Below are 15,719 nucleotides of genomic sequence, written 5' to 3' on the forward strand. Positions count from 1 at the left end.
TATATAGTGAACAGTGGGGCCCATAAATAATAAAGAAACAGAAAAATGAGAAAATTTTGTTATCATAAATGGATATGAATTATTTCTGTGGAATAAATGAAAAAATATAATACTCCTATAACTTATTTCTATGGAACGGGGAGGTAGGACTTTATAAACTTATAAAATATATGTCGGAGCTTATAAGTTTTTCAATAAGCTTAATTAGCCATCCTGAAACTGTTTAGTTGCCTATCATTTATTTCAAATTGCGTGCAACATTTAAATACATATCAACTGCATATATATCGTCTTCAAGCGGCGATGTAGATATAACTCGTGGCGTAACAACAGAAAGAAAAAAAAAACACTCGTGGCGTAACAAGTTTTAGTTTTTGACTAAGACGTATATCCAACATTCACGATATATATAACAAGTTAGGCGTATAAGGTGCTCAACACCTCTGAAGAATCAAGATAATATATTATATACATAGAGAAGTAAATGACATATGTTTAGTAAAAAATCAATTTCAATGCATTTTTATACGATTGATATAACAATAATTTCTAATACACACATATGTAGTAGCTACTAATTTATATAGTTTCTATGAGAGAAAAAGTTATACTCCCTCCGTCTCGGCTAAGATGACACATTCCTTAGCCGACACGAGATTTTAGGAGTTATTGGTTAAAGTGTTTAATTGAAGAGAGAAAAAGTGGGTGTAAGTATTAAAATAGAGAGAGAAAGAAAGATGAATATTTTAATAGGAGTGAAAAAAAACTGTTGGTTGTATTAATTGAAGATAGAAAGTTTCCAAAATAGAAAATATGTCATCTAAGTTGGGACAAACTAAAAAGGAAAACGTGTCATTTTAAACGGGACGGAAGGAATACTTGTTAATCATTTGCTCTCTATAAAGTAAAGCCAACACCGCAATTGCATCAGCAAGGCTAAGTTTTTACTCACTAGATTAGTGTAAAAAGTACGCAACAATGATTTAAGTTCATCGTATGCAAAAGTATATTAAGTAACCAACAATATTAGTATACCTTTAAATTTTGTTACCAATTTTCGTTTTTCCATATTCTTGTAGAGCATGTGAATATATGTTGTTGTGCACATTAAGTAGATTTTTATTACAAAAATTCTTTAATCATATATCTCCATATTCTCCTAATTAATTTTTAACCACACACATGAGTATATAAAAGTGTTCCGATTAACATTGATATGTTAACCGAGTTTCAAAAAAGCCAAATAGAAATAATTCTCACACATTATTTCTCACAGCCACATCTTTTTGGAAGAGGAAGAATAGTACATGGTCTCATTTTTTTATTGGGAACCTGCAATTATTACTCCCTCATTAGCAATAGTTTGAATTTAACAAAATAATATCTAGAGGGTTAAGTGAGCAAAAATAAAATATGAGATATAGTAATAAAATAGAATAGTGTAGATAATTGGATTTAAATTAAATTATTTCTCACAAAACACTCTTAAATTAAATTATCTACATCAAATTACAAGTAATTTTATAAGGATTCATATGTGGTTATTTTTTTTAATCGAGTACTCCGTATTTAACAATATAAGATTCAAAATATTTGGTTGTTTCGAGTGTGATAATATTATGTCCATAATATGTATGAGGATATTTTATTCGATGACTACAGAAGGAAGACAATCACACATTATGTGTAATTACACATAATGACATATATAGTACTACTCCTATTACATAATAAGATTGAATACATTCTGTCTGAAATATAGTACTACAAAATACGAAATATTAAGTAATTTATGATTACATATGATGCCATTTTAATTCGCATAACTCTTGGCACAAATCATCTTTCAATTATGATTATATGAATCTATGTGATAAAAAATTACTCCCTCCGTCCCAATTTAGGAGTGCAATTTAGTTAGGTCACGAGTTTTAAGAAATTGTTGAAGTGTATAATTGAAGTTAGTTGTTGTTGGAGTGTGTAATAATTGAAGTGAGGTAGTGGAAAGTAAGACCCTTTTCACTTTTTGTATGTTTAGGATTTTGTTTTGTTTGATTTTTATGAAAGTAATGACATTTGAGTGTAAATTTCATTAACAATGAGGTTAAATTTTATGTCCAAATATGGTAAATTCTAAATGAGACTCTTAAACTGGGACGGACGAAAATAGCAAAACATGACTCTTAAATTGGGACGGAGGGAGTATATGCATTTTGTCTTTGAGTAAATATCACATTTTCCTTTTTTATTTATTCTACGAAAATGGTCACGTTTTTATTTTGAAAAATGTAAACTATCATTATGATATTCAACCATATTTTCCCTCTCTTTTTTATTTTGATTATTTTTTTTATCACCGCTAATACTTTCAACTGTTTTTTCTCACTTTGTTTAACATGGATTATATATTGAACAACATCATCCTCTAACATCTCGTAACATCTCGTAAGTGTGATAACTACTGATCCGCGACAGATGAAATATTTAATTTGATATGTATTTTTGTGGAAAAAATATTTAAAACAAAAAAAGTTACATGAAATTAAAATTTTTGAGTTATTTTAGGAGATAGAAAGTAGTTTCCATAGTAATTTAAGTGATATTCTATAAGATGGAAAACGGGAATCATCAAAATTGATGTTGTGTTAAAATGACTCAAATATATCATCTTAGATTAAAATCATTTGGATCAGACTGTAATGTAGCATTATTGATCGATTTAAATTTCATATCATATATATGGCCCATACTAATGATTGGTTATTATCAATTTATCTATAATAATGATCTAATCTGATTTAAATTCTGTAGGAATATTCGACTCTTGAATGCAAATGAAGTGAGTTTTGGACTTTTGGTGAGGAGTTGAATGTAAATGAAGTCAGTATAATGGCGAAGATCCGATATAATTCCGTGGATAATAATATAAATGCCATTGGAAGTACTTAATAAATACTTATGATATATGTATGGGTTAAAATGAATCGTAATCTATCGATATATAAAATGAGAAATTTGGAGATAGTATACAACGCCACTGAAAATAAATATAATTTTTTAATATATGCTCTAGGTTTGTGTTTAAATGACAACCCCTCTTAAAATGATACCGTGACACCACTTATACAACAATATTATAAACGCTACACAACAATATTCAATACGCTAGACAACAATCTATATAGATTGCTGTCTAGCGTGTTGGATATTGCTGTCCAAGAAAAATTGTTGTACAGTGTACAACATATTGCTGGCCGTCTTTTATAACTTTTTTTTTCTTTTTTTGCCACATGACAGCTTATTATTCGTCCACGTGTACAAATGATTGACTAGAAATGATGGTATATTGTTATTTTAAGAGGTGATGACACCCTAACATGCCCCTATGCTCCATATATATATGAATTGTGAGTATCAAAACATTAATTTCAATACTATTATTTTATACTTCAAAATAAACATAGACCTAATCTTATACTAATAGTCCTAAAAATAGACACTTTCCATTTTAGAAAATGGACCTACTATTTCCTAGCACTAATTTTAATATTTTTTTTCTTCCTCTTTCTCGTTACCAGTTTTATATTAAAACTCGTATTGTTTCTAAAGCTCCTATAGTTAAAAAAGGGAGGAAGTATATATTGTAATTTTTTTAAAGTGTATAAATAATAAAGTTATTATTGAATCTTTCTATTGGTAATAAGTTTCTGATATAACATTCACATTAATTAATTGACATGTCATGGTGAAAATAATAGAAACATTAAGATGATGCTAAAATTCAATAGTAATATAAAACGATTGATATTGCTAAAAGTGTATTCCGTTTCTACTAGTATGACTTTGTTTTATTCTCCGTTTCTGAAAAACGGAAACTTTGAAAACGACACGAATTTTAATATAAAATTAATAAAGTAAAAACGGTGAAAAGATAAAATGGTTAAACCAAAGTAAAAGAAAAGAAAAAAAAAGTAATAAAATTAGTGTTAATGGATTATAAAATCTATTTTTTAAGTGGAGTTTCTATTTTTAGGAAACAAGATAAATATAAAATTGTAAGCTTTTGTAATTTGCATATACAACTGAAAGAAAAAACAATAGGCGTGTTTCTCGTTTTACACGGAATCAATGCACCAAGAATGGGAAAGTACAATGAATTTTAGTACTGCAATCTTTCAATCTATATTTAGAACCATTGCAAGGATAGGAAAGTCCAATAATATCATCGCTCACAATATTTAATAAAAAGAAAATTAATTTAGTGTGTAGGTACCAAGTCATGTAAAATTAAATTTTAAAATTAGAATTTACTATCATAAAATCATGAAGTTTACCGAAATTTTATTTTGTGCCGCGCGTATCTATGTAATTACAAATAACTTATTTTGTGCCGCGCGAAATTTTATCATAAAGTGAAATTATAAATTTAATTATGAAAATAACTTATAGCTAAATTTAATTTGATTGTGATTCGATTATTTTTTTAATATTAAAATATAAAAATTAAGGATTAATTAAAGAGTAAAAATTTAGAATTAATTAAAATTTTACACTTTTAATATTAAAAAATAATCAAATCACTTATAAAATTAAATTTAGCTAAAAGTTATTTTCATAATTATATTTATAATTTTAATGAATTGTACTTATAGTATGTTTTTTTTATGTTGTTTAGTTAATTTAGTCTTTCGAGTTAATAATTACAATAATACCAACCCTATGTATTTGTACTTATAGTATTTTTTTACGTTGTTTAGTTAATTTAGTCTTTCGAATTAATAATTAATAATTACAATAATACCGTACATTTAATATAAAAATTGTCAATATTTTAAAAGTATCCCTTAATTAAAATGTTGACAACAACCATCAAAATCTGGTCAAGGGCAACCCTTTCTCCTGCTTCACTCTAATTCATCCTTAATTGTGGCTTAAAACAAGGTGCTTCTTCCAATAATTCATTTAACACAGGTCTTTTATTTAACTAGTGAAATAACATTTAACGTGGCTGAATATATTCATGCCAGTGAACTACACACTGTTGTCCAAATTCAACGGATTAACTCAAATAGCTGGATTCCTGATCACTGATCAGTTTAATGCAATTCCCAATTCAAAATTACAATTTCAAAAAATAATTGGTGACCTTCAATGAGACATTTACAGAGGTAAAACTACAAATTAAAAGGAATCTCAATTAGTTAATTAATGTTCTATAGGAAGATTCTGTTGGATGGTGAATTATCCTTCACTGTAGTTGGCATTTATGTTAATTAATTTTATGATAATGATATGTATGTTCATTCCTTTCCATGAAAGCTAGTACATATATATCGAGACGTCATAGGGAAATAAATGAGGGCCCTTCTTTTCATGTTGCATAAGCCAATACATGAATTAATCGGATCTAATTTACAACCCAAGTATGTGCTGTAGGTAACTTACACTACTCCTACAAGGCTATAACAATAGTAATATACTAATATCTCTGTCCCTCAAAGTTTGTCACAATTTACTATTTAGATCCGTTTCTAAAAGTTTGTCACACTTCATTTTTTACTATTTTTGATAGTAAATCATATATTCCACTAACTCAATCATACTCATATTTTTTCAACTCACCAATTTTTTCAACTCACTTTCCATTACATTTCTTAAAACTCGTGCTGGTCAAAATGTGACAATATTTGGGGGACGGAGGTAGTATAATTTATTAGTTCAACTTAGGGTTTGAAATTATTTATCATCATTTGGTACATACTATAAATTAGATCCTTTAATTAGTAAATATTTGTGATATCGAATTATTCGATTTATAGATTTATAAAAAAAAAAAAGACAAGTGAGAGTGCTATATAAATAATACTATATGATTTAGTTATTTTTACACATTTGATTTTTATTATTTTAAACAACTATAATAACAATTATTTATAAAAATCTTAAAGCATTTTATATTGTGAATCATACTTAATTCTAATAATAATAATAATAGTAATAATAAATAACTATAATCTATAATTACAATATATTAGTAATAAATCAAATATTAGTATATTGTTTATAATTGTTAGATATTATTATTGAATTAAGTATAGAGTGATGTTTCTATATTTAGAAATGTAATATCATTTAGAGTGGACATCCAAAATAGGAAAATATATTTTATTATAATAATCTTGTTGCAATTATTATGTTATAAACTAATAAAGAAAATCGTAATCTAATTATTATAATTATGTACCATAGTAGTAAATATAATAAGAAGTTATTAAAATTTCGTAAATTGGGTCGACCTTTTCGCAACTTGAAACAAAATGCAGTGCACAACAGAAGTTGATACTTGAAATAGAAGCTGAAATATAGATATTAGTTCACAATTATTTCAATATTGTTTAAAAAAAAGCACAACCAACCAACCAACCAGGCAAGAGGAGAAATGGAAGAATGCAATTTGGTTATTGCAAGACGTGTGTATGTGTAGAAAAATTGGATTTTAGTAATAATGAATTAAAAAGGTAAGCTGGCAAACAATATTGTGTTAACTGAAAGTGGATTTATAGCATAAATGAGAATGGGGAAGCGTGATACTCCCCTCTCCCATGCATATTTCATTACACAACAAAAACAAAACCATCATTCCTCTTCTAAATCAAATCTACTATATATATCTCCTCATTCTCTCTAACTCACCACAACACCATCATCCTCACCATCTATCTTTACATATTATTAATTTTCTCTCATATAATATTGAGGGAAAATTAATCAAAGAAGATGGAGAAAGATGGAGGTGTGGCAGCATTCGTGTTCATGGTGATAGTGCAGTTAGGCTATGTTGGTATGAATATCATAGCAAAATTGGCAATGGATACCGGAATGAGTCCTTTTGTGGAAGTTGCATATCGCCAACTTTTTGCTACGCTTTCTATTGCTCCTCTTGCTTACTTCATGGAGAGGTATCTATCTATCTATCTATTTATCTATTCATCTGTATGTATGTCTGTCTCATCATTTTCTCGAATTTTTCTTCTTCTTCCAATTTAATAGTAGGGCATGAAATTGGCATAAGGTCCGGAACAATTAAAATCTCAATATATTTATGCACATATAAATATAAATTGTGTTTCTTACAATAAAATTGTTGTTATTTGAATTCTTTTAATTTATGTGTGTGTATAAATGGTGTGAGAGTGAGGCACACACATTGCATAGGTATCACATGATCTACACCAGGCGATGTATAAATTAAGGTTGCTCATGTTATATGTGTCCGCAAACCAGATACACTCCTACATATACATACATAATTAATTTAAGGTTGCTCATTTTATTACTAGTACTATTATATTAGGTAATATAGAATTAACATAATTAATATTTTTTTTGAGTAGTTATGTTTAATTTTTCATAACTAACTTTTATCATTCTACGTATCATTTGTTTGCTATGTTGAGTTTGACTGCCAATTTTTGCAGGAATAATCGCCCTAAAATGACACGAGGTATCTTATTCCAGATCTTCTTATGCTCCATATCTGGGTGAGTGGAAAACAAGGCTCATATATATTAAAAAAAATTAATTGAACATCTGAAAATAGGGCTTATCTTATGGTGCAGAGTGACAGTGAACCAAATCACATATTTCGTGGGACTGAAGAATTCAACTCCAACAATTGCGTGCGCGTTAACCAACATCAATCCCGCGGTCACCTTTATCATGGCTGTTGCCTTTCGGTAATAATCTATCCAACCCTAACCCTCAAAATTCATACAGGTTTCAGGCTCCACTGACATCCCTATATGTGACAGACTGGAAAACATAAGCGTGAAGACCATGCGAGGGCTTGCAAAAATAGCGGGCACGGCCTTGTGTGTAGGAGGAGCCCTGTTTTTGTCATTTTACTCGGGACCCGTCGTACCAATTGGACAATCCATCATTCACTGGAAATTTGCAGAGAGAAGCGCTCCAAGCAACACCCATCCCAGTTTGATTCTAGGCCCTTTTCTCCTCATTCTCAGTGCTGTTTCTTGGGCTGTCTACTTGATCATCCAAGTAATCAATCTCATATTAATGTCTATTGTTTTATCAACTCAAAAAACTAGAACACTAATATAATTAAATTGCAGGCAAAAGTAAGCAAAACCTACAATGTTCCCTACTCAAGCACGGCCATAATGTGCGCAATGGCAACTGTCCAGTGCGTGGCCGTGGCCTTCGGCATGGAGCCTAACTTATCTGCTTGGTCCCTCGCTTCCGATCTTAGGCTCATCTCATCTATCTACGCGGTATAATAATAACATTCTCTCATTTCATCATCATCTATATTTAGTTACAAACATGCATGAGTACTAATATAATGTTTGCAGGGAGTAGTGTGCTCAGCACTAGCATTTTGCCTAATGGCATGGTGCATAGACAAGAAAGGCCCTTTATACGTATCGGTGTTTAGCCCTTTGCTACTTGTTATGGTAGCCATCATCAGTTGGGCTCTACTTGATGAAAAGATCTACACTGGAACGTAAGTTTAATTTATTTACGATTTTAGTCTGGAATATTATGTTTGGTACCTTCGTGTCTTTAACTATAACCAACCGAGTTGGTCCGTTCTTGCAGAGTTGTTGGATCTGTGGTGATTGTGTTGGGACTGTACGGAGTGTTGTGGGGAAAGGGTAAGGAGACCAATGTTAATGAAGCAGAGAAGAAGATAGCTGAGCATGAAATGAAAATGGAATCACTCTCGCAAAGTCCGGATGCATTTAGTAAATATTCTCCGATAGTACGATATGCCTAAAATTGGTTGTGTTTGTACGTTCTTCGTTATTGAGTTGATTGAGAATCTACTTGTTTTTTTACCATGTAATTTGCATAGTACTACTAGTGTATCTTATTTACAATGTTGAATTGTTTTGTGTACATATCTTAGATCAAACGTGATGCAAAAATAAAGAAAAAAAGAAAACATGTATTGAATGTCTAAACTAGAATAGTAATGAATGTAACCTAGTATCTTGAGAAATGAAAATATTCTTATGAATTAAAATGTGACTGCACAAAGAAACTCACTATTTAAAGTGATTGGAAAACCCTATGAATTGAAAAGAAAATAAAATGAAAAATGGAGAACAGTAAATTGTTCTGTTCACCCTTTAAACAATGTCTGATGGTCAAATTCTGTCATACAACATGGTGCAGCTATGATTTTTGATTCTTCATCCTGTTTCACAATCGCGACGCAAATTTCGCGTTATTTCAACATTGTTTTTGTTTCGGCAATTTTGGCATCAACTGCATCACGTCACCAACTCGAATTGCATCATACTCCATTTATTGAAAAATACTCGACCCTTTATCTGTTTCAACTGCCTCATCTTCACTGCTACTTCATATGCAGATAAATGAGCAACGTTGAACGTCGTTGACAAATTGTACTCACGAGGCTAGTTCACCTTATATGCATTATCAATTATCCACTTGAGAACATGGAAGGGACCATTTACCCAATGATTGTAACTTCTCCAAACACCCACTAGGATCCATATTAAATTTCCTTCATGAAGACCACTTTCTTCTGTCGCTTATGAGCTCATAATTTATACCAATGGTTGTTGTTGGGAATCGGTGGTGCACCCGAACTCCATATTAGTATGATATTGTCCGCTTTGGGCAAAATCCTCACGGTTTTGCTCTTGGGATATCCCCTAAAAGGCCTCACACCAATCTTTCTCTTAAAAAAATGAGACCCGGCAACGACTGGAGTACCTCAGAGGGCATTACTCGGGCCTTATTCGATTGCGTTCATGAGGCTGCGGCGGATTGCTTGGCCTAAATGGAGCGCGAGCGTGAAGCGGCAGAGCGAGTCCAAGCGGAGCAGATCCGGAGGCCGATTCGACGTCGGACCTTTGTCCACCGCGAGCACGACTTAGCTCACCAACGTCTGTTCGCAGATTATTTTGCCGAGGAACCACGGTGGGGCTCAACGGATTTTCACCCCGGTTTAGAATGCGGCGGGATCTTTTTCTCCGCATTGTCCACACATTGGAGGCACGTGATCAGTACTTCTAGTATTGGGAAGATGACATCGGTAGACCTGGACTTACGCCGTTGCAGAAGTGCACGGTTGCGATCCGACAGTTGGCCTACGGTACCACGACGGACATGTTCGACGAGTACTTTCACGTCGGGGAGACAGTTGGCCGCGAGTGCCTAAAGAAATTTTGTAGGGGGAGTTGTGGAGGCTTTTAGCAACACATATTTGCAAAAGCTGACTATTGAAGATTGTCAGGCCCTGATGGACATGCACGAGATGGTTCACGGCTTTCCTGGAATGATAGGGAGCATAGATTGTATGCACTGGGACTGGCAGGGTCGAACAACGACATCAACGTCCTGAACACATCGTATCTCTTCACTGACAAATGCAATGGCAACGGCCCGGCCATCCAGTTCACTTCAAACAGACGCTTGGCGGATGACATATACCAGAGGTGGGCTGTTTTTTTGAAAACGATCAGCTGCCCAATGGATCGGAAGAGAGCTTTATTTGCGTAACGACAGGAAGTTGCACAGAAAGATGTGGAGCGGGCATTTGGTGTGCTCCAAGTGCGGTGGACAATAGTGAAGGGTCCGACGCGTTTCTAGTACTAGGAAGTCATCGCCGATGTCATGTATGGGTGCATCATCTTGCATAATATGATAGTCGAACACGAAAGTGGAAGAGTCACCGATTGGGGCGATGATCAAGTTGGATCTAGCTCTGGCACGGCAACCCCGCCCCATATTCGAGAATTACCGATTGGCTACAATGAGGTTCTAGCGGCACATGCCTCAATGTGCAACCAACAAGACCATGGCCGGCTTATGTCCGACATGGTTGAAAAAAATTGGGCACGTAACCGACGCTGAAATTGTACTCCCTCCGTCCCTGAAAATTTGTCACTTATTTCCATTTTTGTCAGTCCCTAAAATTTGCCACCTTTCACTTTTTACCATTTTTGATAGTGGACCTCATATTCCACTAACTCATTTCCACTCACAAATTATTATAAAACTAATATATAAAAATAGGCCCCACATGCCACTAACTTTTTCAACCCACTTCCTATTACATTTCTTAAAATCTGTGCCGGGTCAAATGGTGACGAATTATGGGGGAAGGAGGGAGTAGTTTTTTAAAGTATTTTGTATTGTGCCCTTTCAACTTTCAATAAAATGACGTGTTTTTAAAAATTTTGTTGTGTTAAAATTTTATTATGTATTCAAATACTATTAAAAATAAATAAATACAAAAGATAAATAAAATGTTAAATGGCGGAGTATAGGGCAGGCTATAGGACGTCCCACTGCAGGTGGATGGGTAGGAGGATAAAATGTTGATGTGGCGGAGGATTGGGCGCCCCATTGCAGATGCTCTTAAAAATTTCCAAACATTAGTAATTGCGTCTCAAATTTTGTGTCCCTAAAAGATAAGGTTTTTGTTGTGTTAGTTTGCAAGATTATATCCCATTATTAAATATTTATTATGTTTGGTTCATGAAATTAAATCTCATGACTTAATCCCAAATGAATAGTCATGTGATAATTAGTTATTGTCAACCCCCTTCTACTAAATAATCTCACAACTTAATTTTAGATTCTATCGTGCTACTATTTTATCCAGGAAACCGAACACCATAAATTAAAACTATTTAATTGAACCTAAAATTATCGACTTTGTATTAAATATATGATGCGTTTACTTTAAGGCCTCCCAAAATTTTGAATTTTTCTATCAAATAATACTAAAATAATATCGCTTTGTGCTCAAATACTTATAAAAAATGACAACCAACGTTATGATTTGGGGCAAAAAATGGAAACCCAACATATTGTTATGCAAAATCAAAAATTTGAGGTTTAAGTAAATCATTCTTGTAGTTTGTGACATTTGTATAGAAAATATACGTGGTTTATTTAGACTCTGAAATAAGTACGTATAAACTACTTGTAATGTAATATCGAAGAAGACTAGGCTTCAAATCTATAATTAATTTAAATTCAAATGGGAAATTCAGATCACAGATCATTCATCAGGTCAACGACTCTTAGGACAATATGTGAGCTTTCTCTCCCTCCGCTAGCTTGTGTTTGCAATGTTATTTCCGATCATTGGTTTTTTAATTTGGTCCACGAACTTTAACAAAGTATCATTTTAGATCCGTGAACTTTGAAAATATTATTTGAGGTCCGTCAACTATGAGTTAATATCAATTGAAGTACTTTTTTACTATTTTCATGTATTTCTAGATAAAAATACCCTCAATATTTTTACGTGTATATATTTTTAATAAACTTATCATATACTAATATTTTTTATAAATATTTTTACTATATATGTTTGATGAATTTTCTGAATATAATTCGACCTTCAATATTCAATTTTTTATTATCAAAGAAAAGTTCTTTATTTAGTTTTAAAATTATATAATATAAAAAATTGAAGAAGCAATTTGACTTGCATGTCACAAAATTAAGTAATAATATTGAAGGTCAAATTATATTTAGAAAATTCGTCAAAAATATATTGTAAAGATATTTATAAAAAATATGAGTATATGATAAGTTTATTAAAAATATATACCTTTAAGATATTGAGGGTATTTTCGTCTAAAAAAACTTGGAAATAGCAAAAAAGTACTTCAAATGATATTAATCCATAGTTGATGGACCTCAAATGATATTTTCAAAGTTCACGGACCTAAAATGATACTTTGACAAAGTTCGTGGACCAAAAAAGATGTTCCCTCTATTTTATAATAGTCATAGTTACAATAGATAAATGTAATCAAGTTGCACTATTATCTTAAAATAAATATATATATTAATAAACAGCCCATTTTTATAATACAGCCCAATATTGTCCGCTTTGGGCAAGCCCTCACGGTTTTGCTCTTGGGATACTCCCCAAAAGGCCTCATACTAATGGAGTTGGGGTAGCCCTTTATATATGCTAGCAACTCCTGTTCATTCTCCGATGTGGGATATGGTTTGCTCTATCATAATCCTCACCTCAAACCAAGACCACCAGACCAAGACCACATGTCTGTGCCCCATGTTACAGGTCACCAGGTCACCACAGGTCTTGATCGAGACCACACTGAGACATCGGAGAACTTGCAAGAGCAACAACCGAACCCTGAGGCACACAGGCCCAGCCCTTGAACCAGGGCTCTGATACCACCGTAGGGATCAGATTAGTCTAGATTCACTAATTACCGAGACCTCTTTGTTCTTGTACAAGAAAGCTCAGCCAAACTCTCGCCCACGCGGCTGATATTACAATAAAACCAAGTATTACAGATTAAGCATAAGAATTAGAAACCCTAGCTATTACAAGATCTTGTATGGATCTAAGCTAGTATCCTTGCTAGCTCCATAATCTGCACACTTAATACACCAGTTAGTAATGACAAGAAGGATCCTCTCGGATCTAAACAGAAATTACTAACTAAGAACAAAGAACACAAAAATAGATCGAAGAATCTTGGCTCAGAACCTGCCACGACCACACTGATCTATTCTACCATAACAAGATCCAAGGGAGCACAACTGGATCGGCTAGAGTTCACCCTCACACCACCGATGCCATCACTAGAGGTCCCCCTCACACCAGATCAGGTTACACCGATCAAAATCTCTGAACAGAACCTTCAAGTCCCACAAACCCTAGTTCTTCTCCAGCACACAGCAATCGAAGAGATTGCCTTCTCAAGCACTCACAAAATATCTATCACTTAGAGAACCGCGAGAGATCACCAAGAGATGGCCGGAGACTCATCGGAGAAGAAGAGAGAAGGGAGAGAGAATTTACTGAATCGAGTGTAGAGGGAGAGTGATTAGAGAGTGAATGAGACTCAAAGAGTCGTCTCTCACATAACAAACACATCCCTACATCCCACGATGCAGAAGCAGGATCCGAGAGAGGGGACACGTGGCAGCATATGGTAAGTTCCAGTAAGTAAGTTGGGCTCAGCCCAAACAAATCATCCAGGCCTAAATAATAATACAACCCAAATAATAGTCCACACCAAAATCCAACATACTCCACCTTGGACATTATTCTGGAAATCCAATCAAGTGTTATAGGCTAAGGTATTATCATCACAGCCTACAAGGCAGTTCCCTCAGCACCAAAGGAGTAAGTCCACAAGCATTTTGGAAACCACCAGGTTGCCTTTACACACCAGAGGAGCTGACACCCATTAGTCTAAAGGACTTTATGCCTCCAGCCACCTACCACCCTTACCACAACTGATAAGAAGGCTGAGGTCTTTCCCCTGGGACATGCAACCTATCCTAGATCAAAGTGCAAGTATTTAATGCAGAAAAAAAGTTTTTCTAAGGGTAAGGGCTTACTTCCCATGTCAGCTGGGTTTTTATATGTATGCACTTTTTGAAAAAAAAACTTCACCCTTTACTACAATATCTCTAATGTAATGAAACCTTACATCTATATGCTTTGTCCTATCATGGAAAACATGATTTTTACACAATTGAATAGCATATTGAGAATCAGAGAACACAACATGAGAAGTTTTCACAAACTTAAGTTCAGAAAGTACCCCTTTTAACCATACGACCTCTTTCATTGCCTCAGTGATAGCAATATACTCTGACTCATTAGTAGACAAGGCCACTATATGCTGCAATTGTGATTTCCAACTTATGCAAGACCTACAAACAGTGAACACATAGGAGGTTGTTGACTTTCTCTTATCCCTGTCATTAGCATAATTGGAATCCACAAAACCAGTCAATAAAACACCATCATCACATTTAGAATAGCATAAACCATACTTAGCAGTTTGTTTCAAGTGAACGGGACTAGGATTTGACATATATCTACTAAGACAAGAAACTGAGGCAATATCAGGCCTAGTGCTAACCATCAAATACATCACAGATCCAATAGCATTAACATAGGGAATTCTCTTCATAGCATCAATTTCAGTATGAGAATTAGGGCACAGATCTTTACTCAACATAAAATGAGCAGCTAAAGGCACAGAAGCAGACTTAACATCAAACATGTTAAACTTTTTCAGAATTTTGTACACATAAGGTTCTTGATGCAACACAAGGGTAGAAGCTTTCCTATCTCAATAGATGCTTATCCCTAAGATTTTCTGAGCATCACCTAGATCCTTCATGTCAAAATTCTCACTCAAAGCAACTTGCACACCCTTATGGTTTTCAAACAAGGACCCATAATAAGCATGTCATCAACATATAACAACAAGAACACAGGCAAAACATCAAGATTCTTAACATATAAGCATGCATCAAAGGTACTTCTAACAAAGCCTAACTTCTACATACATGTATTAAACTTGATATTCCACTGCCTAGGGGACTGTTTTAAACCAACAAGGCCTTTTTTAACAAGCAAACATGATTGGAAAACTTGGAATCAACAAAGCCCTCAGGTTGTTTCATGTAAATAGGCTTATAAAGATCACCATGCAAAAAGACAGTTTTAACATCCATTTGCTTTAATTCTCAATCAAAACGAGCACACAAAGCAAGCATCATCCTGACAGTAGTAAATTTAACAACAGGAAAAAATATTTCTGTGTAATCTACCACCTCTTGTTGAGTAAAACTGTAACATCCCGGATTTTCGAACCCTAATTTTAGAGCCCTAAAATTTTATTGATGACGTGGGAGATGAGAATTAAGTG

At 33.4% G+C, this 15,719-nt stretch overlaps 1 protein-coding gene across 1 annotated transcript; it reads left to right on the forward strand.

The window, feature by feature from the left end:
* The first annotated feature begins 6,740 nt into the window (after positions 1-6,740).
* Positions 6,741-8,904, forward strand: LOC125185638 (WAT1-related protein At1g09380-like). Its single transcript, XM_048082198.2, has 7 exons — positions 6,741-6,959; positions 7,479-7,541; positions 7,620-7,736; positions 7,812-8,055; positions 8,130-8,288; positions 8,370-8,521; positions 8,617-8,904. Exons 1-7 carry the CDS (start codon positions 6,778-6,780, stop codon positions 8,792-8,794), a joined length of 1,095 nt encoding a protein of 364 aa, XP_047938155.1. The 5' UTR covers positions 6,741-6,777; the 3' UTR covers positions 8,795-8,904.
* Positions 8,905-15,719: the final 6,815 nt, after the last annotated feature.

This window comes from Salvia hispanica, chromosome 1 (genome assembly GCF_029641045.1).
Source record: "Salvia hispanica isolate PSC_SH4W2 chromosome 1, Shi_PSC_v1, whole genome shotgun sequence".
Taxonomy (NCBI): domain Eukaryota; kingdom Viridiplantae; phylum Streptophyta; class Magnoliopsida; order Lamiales; family Lamiaceae; genus Salvia; species Salvia hispanica.

Excerpts from the sequence above, each read along its gene's own strand:
- LOC125185638 (XM_048082198.2), top strand. The coding sequence starts at position 6,778 with ATGGAGAAAGATGGAGGTGTGGCAGCATTCGTGTTCATGGTGATAGTG. Across the intron at positions 6,960-7,478 it reads CTTGCTTACTTCATGGAGAG|GAATAATCGCCCTAAAATGA; the intron begins GTATCTATCTAT and ends CAATTTTTGCAG. Across the intron at positions 8,056-8,129 it reads CTGTCTACTTGATCATCCAA|GCAAAAGTAAGCAAAACCTA; the intron begins GTAATCAATCTC and ends ATTAAATTGCAG.